The sequence below is a fragment of the Nerophis ophidion genome, linkage group LG03 (assembly GCF_033978795.1).
Source record: "Nerophis ophidion isolate RoL-2023_Sa linkage group LG03, RoL_Noph_v1.0, whole genome shotgun sequence".
Classification (NCBI taxonomy): Eukaryota; Metazoa; Chordata; class Actinopteri; order Syngnathiformes; family Syngnathidae; genus Nerophis; species Nerophis ophidion.
In genome coordinates, this window is record NC_084613.1 from 7,860,001 (window position 1) to 7,876,158 (window position 16,158).

At 39.7% G+C, this 16,158-nt stretch overlaps 1 protein-coding gene across 1 annotated transcript in view; it reads right to left on the bottom strand.

Annotated features, from left to right (window-relative positions):
- Positions 1–13,669, bottom strand: part of pccb (propionyl-CoA carboxylase subunit beta) — a 33,463-nt gene extending 19,794 nt beyond the window's left edge. Inside the window, exons 1-5 of the mRNA XM_061894150.1 lie at positions 13,420–13,669; positions 2,027–2,146; positions 1,891–1,959; positions 1,758–1,814; positions 1,588–1,701 (exon numbers count right to left, since the gene is read on the bottom strand). Coding sequence (XP_061750134.1) covers positions 1,588–1,701; positions 1,758–1,814; positions 1,891–1,959; positions 2,027–2,146; positions 13,420–13,635 — 576 coding nt within the window. The 5' untranslated portion in view covers positions 13,636–13,669. The remainder of the gene's footprint in view (positions 1–1,587; positions 1,702–1,757; positions 1,815–1,890; positions 1,960–2,026; positions 2,147–13,419) is intronic.
- Positions 13,670–16,158: the final 2,489 nt, after the last annotated feature.

The window sequence follows — 16,158 nt, forward strand, 5'->3', positions numbered from 1 at the left end:
TCAATGAAATCACAAAGGTGAGTTTATTTGATGTTGACTGCCAGCTAATCGATGCTAACATGCTACGCTAATCGATGCTAACATGCTATTTACCGGCGGTGCTGAAGCAGACATGGAACAGAGATGTATGGATAACCTGCAGATGCATTTGCAACTATATCACGTTTCCTTCCACCCACATTTAATGCGAAACAAACACTTACCAATCGACGGATTTAAGTTGCTCCAGTGTCAAAAGATGCGAAAGTCCTGATCGTTTGGTCCGCACATTTTACCGGCGATGCTAACGCAGCTATTCGGCCATGCTATGGCTATGGATAGCGTCAATAGCTATTCGCTCAATAGCTTCAGTTTCTTCTTCAATATTTTCATACTCCAACCATCTGTTTCATTACAAGCGTAATCTGTTGAATCGCTTAAGTCGCTGAAATCCGAGTTTGAATCCGAGCTAATGTCACTATATCTTGCTGTGGTATTCCCATTGTTTGTTTACTTAAAACGCAGACTATCTTACCTGCGCCAAAGAGGTTATGTTTTGGCCTGGACTTGTTTGTCTGTTATAGACCGCTTTTAATGTCCAAAAAAACATTCCTTTTATCTACGACGAGTTCGAGCACACTTCCCTTCCTGCTTGGATGCAGTTTATTCACAGACCAAGCCAAAGCAAAAACACCAGAAGAAAACTACACTCACCAAGTTTTCAACTGATACCGTCACGCATCATCCTATTATCGGAGCGATATCGCTCAGTTGGTAGAGTGGCCTTGCCAGCAACTTGAGGGTTCCAGGTTCGATCCCCGTCTGTGCCAACCTAGTCACTGCCGTTGTGTCCTTGGGCAAGACGCTTTACCCACCTGCTCCCAGTGCCACCCACAGTCGTTTAAAAATGTAACTTAGATATTGTGTTCACAATATAAAGCGCTTTGAGTCACTGGAGAAAAGCGCTATATAAATATAATTCACTTCACTTCACATTGGCAGCACTGTATGACGTCACAGGGAAATGGCCAGTGTCTTCGCAGAGTCGAAAATAAGGCACTTCAAAGCTTTATTTAGGGATATTCCGAGACCGGTAAAATTTTGAAAAAAAACTTCAAAAAATACAACAAGCCACTGGGAACTGATTTTTATTGTTTTTAACCCTTTTGAAATTGTGATAATGTTCCCCTTTAAGCTGTACACCAAGCAAGAACGGGAAAGAATTCCACTTCAAAAATGTGTCTCCTCAGTTCCCAAACCTTTACTGAGTGTTGTTAAAAGGAAAGGCCATGTAACACACTGGCAAAAATGCCTCTTTTGACATGTGTTGCTGCCATTAAATTCTAAGTTCATGATTATTTGCACAAAAAAAAATTTAGTTTCTGAGTGTGAACATCAAGCATCTTGTCTTTGCAGTCTATTCAATTGAATATAAGTAGAAAAGGATTTGTTGTATTTTCTTTTTATTTACCATTTAAGGTGACAACTTCACTGCTTTTGTATTTAATAATATTTCTTCTTCTTTACAACATGACCTGCATTATGGAGGAAATAGTCTCTCAAGTGACAAACTCTGTTTCGGGACCTCGGTGTAGTGTCTCTCCTTACCAGGAAGATGTCGGCGTACCCCGCCAGAGACTCCACCCCCTCTTGGATGCGAGCGCCCCCAGAGTCGTTGAGGCCGATGACGGGGGCCCCGACCATCATGGCCTGGTCCATGACCTGCCAGCAAAAATCAGCATCAATGGCGGTCACGGGCGTGCATGGACCGTGTCTACCTTGCAGATCTTCTGTGCGTGAGCTCCTGACAAGCTGCCGCCGAACACCGTGAAGTCCTGCCGGGAAACCAGCGCCACGTTAAGAAAGCCGCCGCCGAGCGCCCACGTTTTTTTTCTTTCCCCTTCTTTTTACCTGACTGAAGACGTAAACCAGGCGGCCGTTGATCCGGCCCCGCCCCGTCACCACGCTGTCACCTGGGAACTGGCGAGCCAAGACAGGAAGTGACATCTCACGTCGAACGGGAAGGGGAAGGTGGACGGCGGCTGACCTTGTTCTTGTCCTGCTCCATGCCGAAGTCGGAGCAGCGGTGCTCCACAAACATGTCCGACTCCACGAAGGACTCGGGGTCCAGCAGGAGGGCCACGCGCTCCCTGGCCGTCAGCTTGCCCTGCGCCACATCAAACTTTATTACGCTCTTGGACGCCTAACACGCAACAAAAATACCCATATTTGGCAGGCGCCCAAGGCATGGCCAAAATGTTCATATTTTTGGGGGTTCCCGAAAATGACATTTCAAAATTAACTCCTTTAACATTAAAACAAATTTAATTTCGGTTTCAAAGTCTTCACAATAATGGAACGACGCATAAAAGTATCAAACAAAAACAAAAATATGGATGTATGGAAGGGTTCCAATGGATCAAAAACATATATTTGTTTAGGGTTTACGAGCAGAGGAGCATGTTGGGCAGCGCGCACACACAGAGTACTTACAAGCAGACACAGTGTGTAGACAGAAAAGGGAGAATGGACGCATTTTGGTGTAAAAAGTCAAGGTGAAGTTATGACACTGAAACCCCATAAATGCTGAATAACTTAATCGTCGCCTGCATGGCAACAAATAAAGTATGTTTCTTACAAGTATCATTATCACTGGAGGATGCGGAATAGCTAAACATGCTTCACTACATGCTCACCGGCCCCACGATGTAAACAAACGCCATGGAGTATTATGCAGTCTTTGCACTGGGAATTTTCAAAATGGAGTCCCCGGGGACCCCAAAGTACATTTTTGGGGTCACACTTTTTTGTAAGCATTTGGAGAACAAGTGATAAATGTATACATTATCCTGTACTATCTCACATTACTATCATTATTATTACATTCTATATTGTGGTTTGGAAAAAGGTTGTCGTAAAAGCAGACGCACCAGATATGGCGAAAATGTGAAAATTTTCAGGGGTCCCGAAAATGACATTTCTAAATTGCCTCTCTAGCGCCACCTTTAACATTAAAAAAAATGTGATTTCGGTTTCAAAGTCTTCACAATAATGGAACGACGCATGAAAGTATCAAACAAAAACAAAAACATGGATGTATGGAAGGTTTCAAAGGATCAAAAAGGTACATATATATTTGTTTAGGGTTTACGATCAGAGGAGCATGTTCGGCAGCGCACACACACAGAGTACTTACAAGCAGACACAGTGTGTAGACAGAAAAGGGAGAATGGACGCATTTTGGTGTAAAAAGTCAAGATAAAGGTGAAGTTATGACACTGAAACCCCATAAATGCTGAATAACTTAATCGTCGCCTGCATGGCAACAAATAAAGTATGTTTCTTACAAGTATCATTATCACTGGAGGATGCGGAATAGCTAAACATGCTTCACTACATGCTCACCAGCCCCACGATGTAAACAAACGCCATGGAGTATTATGCAGTCTTTGCACTGGGAATTTTCAAAATGGAGTCCCCGGGGACCCCAAAGTACATTTTTGGGGTCACACTTTTTTGTAAGCATTTGGAGAACAAGTGATAAATGTATACATTATCCTGTACTATCTCACATTACTATCATTATTATTACATTCTATATTGTGGTTTGGAAAAAGGTTGTCGTAAAAGCAGACGCACCAGATATGGCGAAAATGTGAAAATTTTCAGGGGTCCCGAAAATGACATTTCTAAATTGCCTCTCTAGCGCCACCTTTAACATTAAAAAAAATGTGATTTCGGTTTCAAAGTCTTCACAATAATGGAACGACGCATGAAAGTATCAAACAAAAACAAAAACATGGATGTATGGAAGGTTTCAAAGGATCAAAAAGGTACATATATATTTGTTTAGGGTTTACGATCAGAGGAGCATGTTCGGCAGCGCACACACACAGAGTACTTACAAGCAGACACAGTGTGTAGACAGAAAAGGGAGAATGGACGCATTTTGGTGTAAAAAGTCAAGATAAAGGTGAAGTTATGACACTGAAACCCCATAAATGCTGAATAACTTAATCCTCGCCTGCATGGCAACAAATAAAGTATGTTTCTTACAAGTATCATTATCACTGGAGGATGCGGAATAGCTAAACATGCTTCACTACATGCTCACCGGCCCCACGATGTAAACAAACGCCATGGAGTATTATGCAGTCTTTGCACTGGGAATTTTCAAAATGGAGTCCCCGGGGACCCCAAAGTACATTTTTGGGGTCACACTTTTTTGTAAGCATTTGGAGAACAAGTGATAAATGTATAAATTATCCTGTACTATCTCACATTACTATCATTATTATTACATTCTATATTGTGGTTTGGAAAAAGGTTGTCGTAAAAGCAGACGCACCAGATATGGCGAAAATGTGAAAATTTTCAGGGGTCCAGAAAATGACATTTCTAAATTGCCTCTCTAGCGCCACCTTTAACATTAAAAAAAATGTGATTTCGGTTTCAAAGTCTTCACAATAATGGAACGACGCATGAAAGTATCAAACAAAAACAAAAATATGGATGTATGGAAGGGTTCCAATGGATCAAAAACATATATTTGTTTAGGGTTTACGAGCAGAGGAGCATGTTGGGCAGCGCGCACACACAGAGTACTTACAAGCAGACACAGTGTGTAGACAGAAAAGGGAGAATGGACGCATTTTGGTGTAAAAAGTCAAGGTGAAGTTATGACACTGAAACCCCATAAATGCTGAATAACTTAATCCTCGCCTGCATGGCAACAAATAAAGTATGTTTCTTACAAGTATCATTATCACTGGAGGATGCGGAATAGCTAAACATGCTTCACTACATGCTCACCGGCCCCACGATGTAAACAAACGCCATGGAGTATTATGCAGTCTTTGCACTGGGAATTTTCAAAATGGAGTCCCCGGGGACCCCAAAGTACATTTTTGGGGTCACACTTTTTTGTAAGCATTTGGAGAACAAGTGATAAATGTATACATTATCCTGTACTATCTCACATTACTATCATTATTATTACATTCTATATTGTGGTTTGGAAAAAGGTTGTCGTAAAAGCAGACGCACCAGATATGGCGAAAATGTGAAAATTTTCAGGGGTCCCGAAAATGACATTTCTAAATTGCCTCTCTAGCGCCACCTTTAACATTAAAAAAAATGTGATTTCGGTTTCAAAGTCTTCACAATAATGGAACGACGCATGAAAGTATCAAACAAAAACAAAAACATGGATGTATGGAAGGTTTCAAAGGATCAAAAAGGTACATATGTATTTGTTTAGGGTTTACGATCAGAGGAGCATGTTCGGCAGCGCACACACACAGAGTACTTACAAGCAGACACAGTGTGTAGACAGAAAAGGGAGAATGGACGCATTTTGGTGTAAAAAGTCAAGATAAAGGTGAAGTTATGACACTGAAACCCCATAAATGCTGAATAACTTAATCCTCGCCTGCATGGCAACAAATAAAGTATGTTTCTTACAAGTAGCATTATCACTGGAGGATGCGGAATAGCTAAACATGCTTCACTACATGCTCACCGGCCCCACGATGTAAACAAACGCCATGGAGTATTATGCAGTCTTTGCACTGGGAATTTTCAAAATGGAGTCCCCGACCCAAAGTACATTTTTGGGGTCACACTTTTTTGTAAGCATTTGGAGAACAAGTGATAAATGTATACATTATCCTGTACTATCTCACATTACTATCATTATTATTACATTCTATATTGTGGTTTGGAAAAAGGTTGTCGTAAAAGCAGACGCACCAGATATGGCGAAAATGTGAATATTTTCAGCGGTCCCTAAAATGACATTTCTAAATTGCCTCTCTAGCGCCACCTTTAACATTAAAAAAAATGTGATTTCGGTTTCAAAGTCTTCACAATAATGGAACGACGCATGAAAGTATCAAACAAAAACAAAAACATGGATGTATGGAAGGGTTCCGATGGATCAAAAACAAATATATATTTGTTTAGGGTTTACGAGCAGAGGAGCATGTTGGGCAGCGCACACACACAGAGTACTTACAAGCAGACACAGTGTGTAGACAGAAAAGGGAGAATGGACGCATTTTGGTGTAAAAAGTCAAGATAAAGGTGAAGTTATGACACTGAAACCCCATAAATGCTGAATAACTTAATCCTCGCCTGCATGGCAACAAATAAAGTATGTTTCTTACAAGTACCATTATCACTGGAGGATGCGAAATAGCTAAACATGCTTCACTACATGCTCACCGGCCCCACGATGTAAACAAACGCCATGGAGTATTATGCAGTCTTTGCACTGGGAATTTTCAAAATGGAGTCCCCGGGGACCCCAAAGTACATTTTTGGGGTCACACTTTTTTGTAAGCATTTGGAGAACAAGTGATAAATGTATACATTATCCTGTACTATCTCACATTACTATCATTATTATTACATTCTATATTGTGGTTTGGAAAAAGGTTGTCGTAAAAGCAGACGCACCAGATATGGCGAAAATGTGAAAATTTTCAGGGGTCCCGAAAATGACATTTCTAAATTGCCTCTCTAGCGCCACCTTTAACATTAAAAAAAATGTGATTTCGGTTTCAAAGTCTTCACAATAATGGAACGACGCATGAAAGTATCAAACAAAAACAAAAACATGGATGTATGGAAGGTTTCAAAGGATCAAAAAGGTACATATGTATTTGTTTAGGGTTTACGATCAGAGGAGCATGTTGGGCAGCGCGCACACACAGAGTACTTACAAGCAGACACAGTGTGTAGACAGAAAAGGGAGAATGGACGCATTTTGGTGTAAAAAGTCAAGGTGAAGTTATGACACTGAAACCCCATAAATGCTGAATAACTTAATCGTCGCCTGCATGGCAACAAATAAAGTATGTTTCTTACAAGTATCATTATCACTGGAGGATGCGGAATAGCTAAACATGCTTCACTACATGCTCACCGGCCCCACGATGTAAACAAACGCCATGGAGTATTATGCAGTCTTTGCACTGGGAATTTTCAAAATGGAGTCCCCGGGGACCCCAAAGTACATTTTTGTGGTCACACTTTTTTGTAAGCATTTGGAGAACAAGTGATAAATGTATACATTATCCTGTACTATCTCACTTTACTATCATTATTATTACATTCTATATTGTGGTTTGGAAAAAGGTTGTCGTAAAAGCAGACGCACCAGATATGGCGAAAATGTGAAAATTTTCAGGGGTCCCGAAAATGACATTTCTAAATTGCCTCTCTAGCGCCACCTTTAACATTAAAAAAAATTTGATTTCGGTTTCAAAGTCTTCACAATAATGGAACGACGCATGAAAGTATCAAACAAAAACAAAACATGGATGTATGGAAGGTTTCAAAGGATCAAAAAGGTACATATATATTTGTTTAGGGTTTACGATCAGAGGAGCATGTTCGGCAGCGCACACACACAGAGTACTTACAAGCAGACACAGTGTGTAGACAGAAAAGGGAGAATGGACGCATTTTGGTGTAAAAAGTCAAGATAAAGGTGAAGTTATGACACTGAAACCCCATAAATGCTGAATAACTTAATCCTCGCCTGCATGGCAACAAATAAAGTATGTTTCTTACAAGTATCATTATCACTGGAGGATGCGGAATAGCTAAACATGCTTCACTACATGCTCACCGGCCCCACGATGTAAACAAACGCCATGGAGTATTATGCAGTCTTTGCACTGGGAATTTTCAAAATGGAGTCCCCGGGGACCCCAAAGTACATTTTTGGGGTCACACTTTTTTGTAAGCATTTGGAGAACAAGTGATAAATGTATACATTATCCTGTACTATCTCACATTACTATCATTATTATTACATTCTATATTGTGGTTTGGAAAAAGGTTGTCGTAAAAGCAGACGCACCAGATATGGCGAAAATGTGAATATTTTCAGGGGTCCCGAAAATGACATTTCTAAATTGCCTCTCTAGCGCCACCTTTAACATTAAAAAAAATGTGATTTCGGTTTCAAAGTCTTCACAATAATGGAACGACGCATGAAAGTATCAAACAAAAACAAAAACATGGAAGGTTTCAAAGGATCAAAAAGGTACATATATATTTGTTTAGGGTTTACGATCAGAGGAGCATGTTCGGCAGCGCACACACACAGAGTACTTACAAGCAGACACAGTGTGTAGACAGAAAAGGGAGAATGGACGCATTTTGGTGTAAAAAGTCAAGATAAAGGTGAAGTTATGACACTGAAACCCCATAAATGCTGAATAACTTAATCGTCGCCTGCATGGCAACAAATAAAGTATGTTTCTTACAAGTATCATTATCACTGGAGGATGCAGAATAGCTAAACATGCTTTACTACACACCGTAGGAGGATACAATAGCTTACCATTGCACAATGTAAACAAATGCCATGGGTGGATCTACACCTGACATCCACTGTAATGATACCAAGTACAAGAGTGTATCTAGTCGATACTACTATGATTACATCAATATTTTTTATCTTCACAAAATCTTTTTCCCTTTTTAAAAAAAATCATATTATGCAGTGTTGGTCCCCGGGGACCCCATCAGATTCCTAGCACTGACCTTATATGGCACATTTAAGTTTGTTTATTCAGCTATACAGTAATATCCGTCACGCGTGTACTTCTGATTCAGCACATTAACATTTCAAAATCACTCAATGTTGATTATTTTCAAGTAAGAGGTATTGGTTACCTTGACTTGAAGCATAGGGATGGCAGTGCAAAACAAAAGTAAAACTGAACTGGCTACAAAGTAAACAGAAACAGAATGCTGGACGACAGCAAAGACTTACGGCGTCCACAAAGTACATCCGTACGTGACGTGACAATCAACAATGTCCACACAACTTAAATAGTCTTGCTTGCCAACACAAAGCAGGTGCGAGGAATGGCGCTGAAAGGAAGACATGAAACTGCTACGGAAAAACACCAACAAAACAGGAAGGGCCACCAAAATAAGAGCACAAAACAAGAACTACACACAAGAAAACACCAACAAACTCAAAATAAGGTACGGCAACCTGGTGGAGTTTAGTCTTTTTCAACACTTTCTACTGGTGGTGTGCCTCCAAATTTAAAAAAAACACCGACTTAGATGTCGGGTTTCACTATTAAAAGCACTTTGGGTCACCAGAGAAAAGCGCTCCATAAATATAACTCACTTCACTTGTCATTTGTTTTCAAAACGCTTACATAAGAGTGGGACCCCATTTTTATGACCTGATGGGGTCCCGGGGACCCCATTTTGAAGATTCCTAGCACTGACCTTATATGACCTTTAAAGGCCTACTGAAAGCATGGAAGCATTTAAGTCTCTTCTTAAAACTCATCTGTATACTCTAGCCTTTAAATAGACCTCCTTTTTAGACCAGTTGATCTGCCGCTTCTTTTCTTTCTCCTATGTCCCCCCCTCCCTTGTGGAGGGGGTCCGGTCCGATGACCATGGATGAAGTACTGACTGTCCAGAGTCAAGACCCAGGATGGACCGCTCGTCGGGACCCAGGATGGACCGCTCGCCTGTATCGGTTGGGGACATCTCTACGCTGCTGATCCGCTTGAGATGGTTTCCTGTGGACGGGACTCTCACTGCTGTGTTGGAGCCACTATGGATTGAACTTTCACAGTATCATGTTAGACCCGCTCGACATCCATTGCTTTCGGTTCCCTAGAGGTGGGGGGTTGCCCACATCTGAGGTCCTCTCCAAGGTTTCTCATAGTCATTATTGTCACTGGCGTCCCACTGGATGTGAATTCTCCCTGCCCACTGGGTGTGAGTTTTCCTTGCCCTTTTGTGGGTTCTTCCGAGGATGTTGTAGTCGTAATGATTTGTGCAGTCCTTTGAGACATTTGTGATTTGGGGCTATATAAATAAACATTGATTGATTGATTGAAACCCACTACAACCGACCACTCAGTCTGATAGTTTATATATCAATGATGAAATATTAACATTGCAACACATGCCGATACGGCCTTTTTAGTTGACTAAATTGCAATTTTAAAAATTTCCCGCGAGGTATCCTGTTGAAAACTTCGCGGAATGATGACACGTGCGTTTGATGTCACCGGTGGTAAGCGGACATGTTCTCCCGGCACCGATCACGGCTAAAAGTAGTCTGTTTTTATCGCGTAATTACACAGCATTCTGAACATCTGTGTTGCGGAATCTTTTGCAATTTGTTCAGTTAATAATGGAGACAACAAAGAAGAAAGATGTTGGTGGAAAGCGGTGTATTTCGGCCGGCTGTAGCAACACAAACAGAGCCGGTGTGAAGCTTTAATATGGAACAGAGCGGTCAAGCGAACATGGTTCTCTACCACATGTCAACCAGCAGGTTTCGGTGAGATAATGGTGGTAATATGTCGGCTCTTACCGTAGACATGAGCGGAGCTTGCGTCGTTCTTCCTGCAGCTGTCAAAGAGGCAGCTGCGTGGCTTCCCTCAGAGACACTGGCGGTCACCACACCCGTGGCCACACCCCTCCGACTTTCAGGTATCATATAATCTCACTAAAACACTAGTAACACAATAAGCAGATAGGGATTTTCCAGAATTATCCTAGTAAATGTGTCTAATAACATCTGAATCGCTCCCACTGCACTTGTCTTTTTTTTCCCCTTCTAGTCCTTCCTTCTCACTATCCTCATCCAAGAATCTTTCATCCTCGCTCAGATTAATGGGGAAATCGTCATTTTCTCGGTCCAAATCGCTCTAAATGCTGGTGGCCATGATTGTAAACAAAGTTCAGATGTGAGGAGCTCTACAACCCGTGATGTCACGCGCACATCGTCTGCTACTTCCGGTAGAGGCAAGGCTTTTTTATTAGTGACCAAGAGTTGCGAATTTTATCGTGGATGTTCTCTACTTAATCCTTTTAGCAAAAATATGGCGAAATGATCAAGTATGACACATAGAATGGACCTGCTATCCCCGTTTAAATAAGAAAATCTCATTTCAGTAGGCCTTTAAGTTTGTTTCCATCCATCCATTTTCTACCGCTTATTCCCTTTTGGGGTCACGGGGGGGCGCTGGCGCCTATCTCAGCTACAATCGGGCGGAAGGCGGCGTACACCCTGGACAAGTCGCCACCTCATCGCAGGGCCAAAACAGATAGATTCAGCTTAAATATCCGTCACGCATGTACTTCAGACTCAACAAATTAAAATTCAAAATCACTCACTGTTGATTATTTTCAAGTAAGAAAAGAGACAAGCGGTAGTAAAAGGATGGATGCTATTGGTTACCTTGACTTGATATCCCATCGATACCAAAATGTGCAGTATCAGACACCCCTCCAGAGGAGTTTGTATACTAGCAAGCCAACAATAATGCTATTTTGTTTAGCAATAATAATAATAATAATGTAACCTAGTTTTATTGTTTGGCCTCTTTGTGATGTTAAGTTCCTGTTATACAGTATATGCCTTGAGCTCTTATTTTGAAGGCGAAAAAGGAACGGAAATGGTGTCATGTTGGAGTGGAGCAGAGTATTGAAAAGAAACGAAATAAAGCACCAGGTCGCCCGTAAGGACCAGATGAGTCGCCCGCTGGCCTGTTCTAAAAATAGCTCAAATAGCAGCACTTACCAGTGAGCTGCCTCTATTTTTAAAATTGTATTTATTTACTAGCAAGCTGGTCTCGCTTTGCTCGACCCTTTTAATTCTAAGAAAGACAAAAGTCAAATAGAATTTGAAAATCCAAGAAAATATTTTAAAGACTTGGTCTTTACTTGTTTGAATAAATTAATTTATGATTTTACTTTGCTTCTTATAATTTTCAGAAAGATCATTTTAGAGAAAAAACACAACTTTAAAAATGATTTTAGGATTTTTAATCACTATACCTTTTTACCTTTTAAATTCCTTCCTCTTCTTTCCTGACAATTTAAATCAATGTTCAAGTGAATTTATTTTTTTATTGTAAAGAATAATAAATACATTATAATTTAATTCTTAATTTTAGCTTCTGTTTTTTCGACAAAGAATATTTGTGAAATATTTCTTCAAACTTATGATTAAAATTCAAATAAATAGTCTGGCAAATCTAGAAAATCTGTAGAATCAAATTTGAATCTTATTTCAAAGTATTTTGAATTTATTTTAAAATGTTTGTTCTGGAAAATCTAGAAGAAATAAGGATTTGTCTTTGTTAGAAATATAGCTTGGTCCAATTTGTTATATATTCTAACAAAGTGCAGATTGGATTTTAACCTATTTAAAACATGTCATCAAAATTCTAAAATTAATCTTAATCAGGAAAAATAACTAATAATGTTCCATAAAAAAAAATTTTCTCAAAAAGATTCGAATTGGCTAGTTTTTCTCTTCATTTTTTTCGGTTGAATTTTGAATTTTAAAGAGTCGAAATGTTTTTTTTTGTTTTTTTTCGTGTTTTCTCCTCTTTTAAACTGTTCAATTACGTTTTTTTTCCCTCATTTATTCTCTACAAAAAACTTCTGTAAAAAGAAAAAAAATGTACGACGATGTACTATATATATATATATATATATATATATATATATAAATTCTGTCCGTCATTCCGTCGTACATTTTTTTTCCTTTTACAGAAGTTTTTTTGTAGAGAATAAATGAGGAAAAAAACACTTAATTGAACAGTTTAAAAGAGGAGAAAACACGGGGAAAAAAATACATTTCGACTCTTTAAAATTCAAAATTCAACCAAAAAAATTAAGAGAAAAACTAGCTAATTAGAATCTTTATGAAAAAGTAAAAAAAAGAATTTATGGAACATCATTAGTAATTTTTCTTCATTAAGATTAATTTTGATGACATGTTTTAAATAGGTTAAAATACAATCTGCACTTTGTTAGAATATATAACAAATTTGCACCTGGGGATGGGTTGATTGACAACACTAAATTGGCCCTAGTGTGTGAATGTGAGTGTGAATGTTGTCTATCTGTGTTGGCCTTGCGATGAGATGGTGACTTGTCCAGGGTGTACCCCGCCTTCCACCCGATTGTAGCTGAGATAGGCGCCAGCGCCCCCGCGACCCCAAAAGGGAATAAGCGGTAGTAAAAAGGATGGATGGATATATATATATATATATATGTATATATATATATATATTTATTTATTAAAGGTAAATTGAGCAAATTGGCTATTTATGGCAATTTATTGAAGTGTGTATCAAACTGGTAGCCCTTCGCATTAATCAGTACCCAAGAATTAGCTCTTGGTTTCAAAAAGGTTGCTGACCCATGAAATAAAGTAATCATCGTGTAAAACTAGCGCCTCCAACATGACACCATTTCCGTTCCCTTTTTCGCCTTCAAAATAAGAGCTCAAGGTATATACTGTATAACAGGAACTTAAAATTAAAAAGAGGCAAAACTATAAAAATAGTTTAGAATAATAACATTAATAATAATAATAGCGTGTCGGACAATTGAGGACGTAAATGAAAGTTGTCCCAACTTCACCCGCTTGTGTTGCGCGTCGATCCTCTGCTGACCTCCGCCGATAAGCGCAGCTTGCCGCTTCTTGTCAATCCTCTCCTTGACGGACAGCTGGCCGGCGCAGTAGCTGCGGCCGCAAGGTAGGCTCGCATGTTGGACTTGGACCCAACTCCGGTAGGACAGACGCAAGCCGCTGAAAAAGCCACGGCCGCCTTTGGCTACACTATAGGCCGCCATCATGGCCGACTCCCGAGTACGTCATTTCGCGGCTCACAGGAAGAGGAGGGGATTTCAGCCAATAGCCAACGGGGAGGCCGATTTATTTTAACCAATTAGCTTGAGGAAATGAACGGAAAAAGGCGGGGCTTGTACACGTTTGTCTGACTCTCAAGCATAGACATGTTCTAAGGTAGGGGTCACCAACGCGGTGCCTGGGTAATATCGCAAATTTGGTATCGGCGATACCAATACCGGAAGTGTCGTCATCTGATGGGGGGACATCATCGGGGTATCAATACTTTTGAAAAACAAATTTGTACTTTTGCCTTTATTAATTGATTATGATAATAACACAACACAGGACAACGATTTAAGTCAAAAAATAAAATATTTATTACAAAAGTAATATCAATAGCAATAAAGTAATGCAAATAAGGTGCAAACAACTACTGAACCTGGCTTGTCGCCTCAAAACACACAAACAACAAAACTCTAGTTATTGAACAAAGTTGTAAACATGAACACAAAACAAAAGGACTGAGAAATTCAAATAAAAAAGTAATAATATCAAGTAAAATAAAGTAAGTAGTGCAAATAAGGTGAAAACAAATACTGAACCTGGCTAGTCGCCTCACAACGCACAAGAACTTAAGTAAAAAAGAGAAAACACTAGTTATTAAACAGTTATAAAAATGAACACAAAACAAAAGTAATGAGAAATTCTTATCGTTATTTTAGTGCAATCAATCAATCAATCAATGTTTATTTATATAGCCCCAAATCACAAATGTCTCAAAGGACTGCACAAACCATTACGACTACGACATCCTCGGAAGAACCCACAAAAGGGCAAGGAAAACTCACACTCAGTGGGCAGGGAGAATTCACATCCAGTGGGACGCCAGTGACAATGCTGACTATGAGAGACCTTGGAGAGGACCTCAGAAGTGGGGCCCTAGTGTGTGAATGTGAGTGTGAATGTTGTCTGTCTATCTGTGTTGGCCCTGCGATGAGGTGGCGACTTGTCCAGGGTGTACCCTGCCTTCCGCCCGATTGTAGCTGAGATAGGCGCCAGCGCCCCCCGCGACCCCGAAAGGGAATAAGCGGTAGAAAATGGATGGATGGATATATATATATATATATATATATATATATATATATATATATATATATATATATATATATATTTATGTGGGGTCTACCAATGTCGTAGTGGTTTGTGTTGTGGTTTGTGCAGCCCTTTGAGACACTAGTGATTTAGGGCTTTATAAATAATCATTGATTGATTGATTTATTAAAGGTAAATTGAGCAAATTGGCTATTTCAGGCTCGATTACTGCAACGCACTTCTTGTCAGGATCCCCAGCAAGAACATCCAGAAGCTGCAGTACAAACAAAATAGTGCTGCGAGGATCCTGATGAGAGTGCGGAAACATGACCACATCACACCAACGCTCAAATCCCTTCACTGGCCATTCAGGATTGAATTCAAAATCTCCCTACTAACTCATCAGTACCCCCAAATCCTTCACACGGCACCTCCGCTCCGGACAGGCTAACCTCCTCCAACCTCCACGGACAAAGCTTCGAAGAATGGGAGACCGGGCTTTCTGCTCCGCTGCTCCCAGTCTGTGGAATGCCCTCCCTGACCACCTGAGGGCACCACAGACTGTGAATGCTTTTAAAACATCTTTAAAAAAAAGCCTTTTTATAGACATGCATGCTGGTTCTAGCTATTGGGCTCTTTCTAGTTTTATATTTTATTTATTTTTATTATCTTTGTACTATTATTACTATTTTTTACAATATGGCACTTTGAGGTTGTTTGCTCAAAGTAAAGTGCTTTTATTTTTACAAATAAAATATATTATTATTATAATTATTATTATTTATTTAAGTGTGTATCAAACTGGTGGCCCTTCGCATTAATCAGTACCCAAGAAGTAGCTCTTGGTTTCAAAGAGGTTGCTGACCCCTGCTGTAGAGATTTCTGTAGATATCGGACTTTTGGTGTCTGCAAATGAAAAAATAAACAAAAAAACATCCGTTTTGGCTCCTTTGTTTTACATTTTATTTGTTTCCATCCATCCATCCATTTTAATCTTCTATTTTTTTCTCCCATTCCCCCCCTTGTTTACCTGTATCACATCTTTTTTTGTAAGGGGCGCTGGAGGCCGGCAGACCCGTCAGCGATCCTGTTCTGTCTCCCTGTAATGTTTGTCTGATCTTGAATGGGATTGTGCTGAAAATTTTAATTTTCTTGAAGGAACTCTCCTGACGGAATAAACAAAGTACTATCTAATTTAATCTACTATCTAATCAATTTTTTTTTACTGGTTATTCCCTTTGGGGTCGCGGGGGGCGCTGGTGCCTATCTCAGCTACAATCGTTTTATAAAATACGATTCAAACAAACAGTTTTTTGATTCAATTTCCATTGATGGAAAGAACAAAATATACACTTATCCGTTTGTCTTTAGAAAAAAAAAAAAAAAAAAGGGTAACCACGGTAACACAGCGAAATCTCGCGAGACTTGCACTCGGA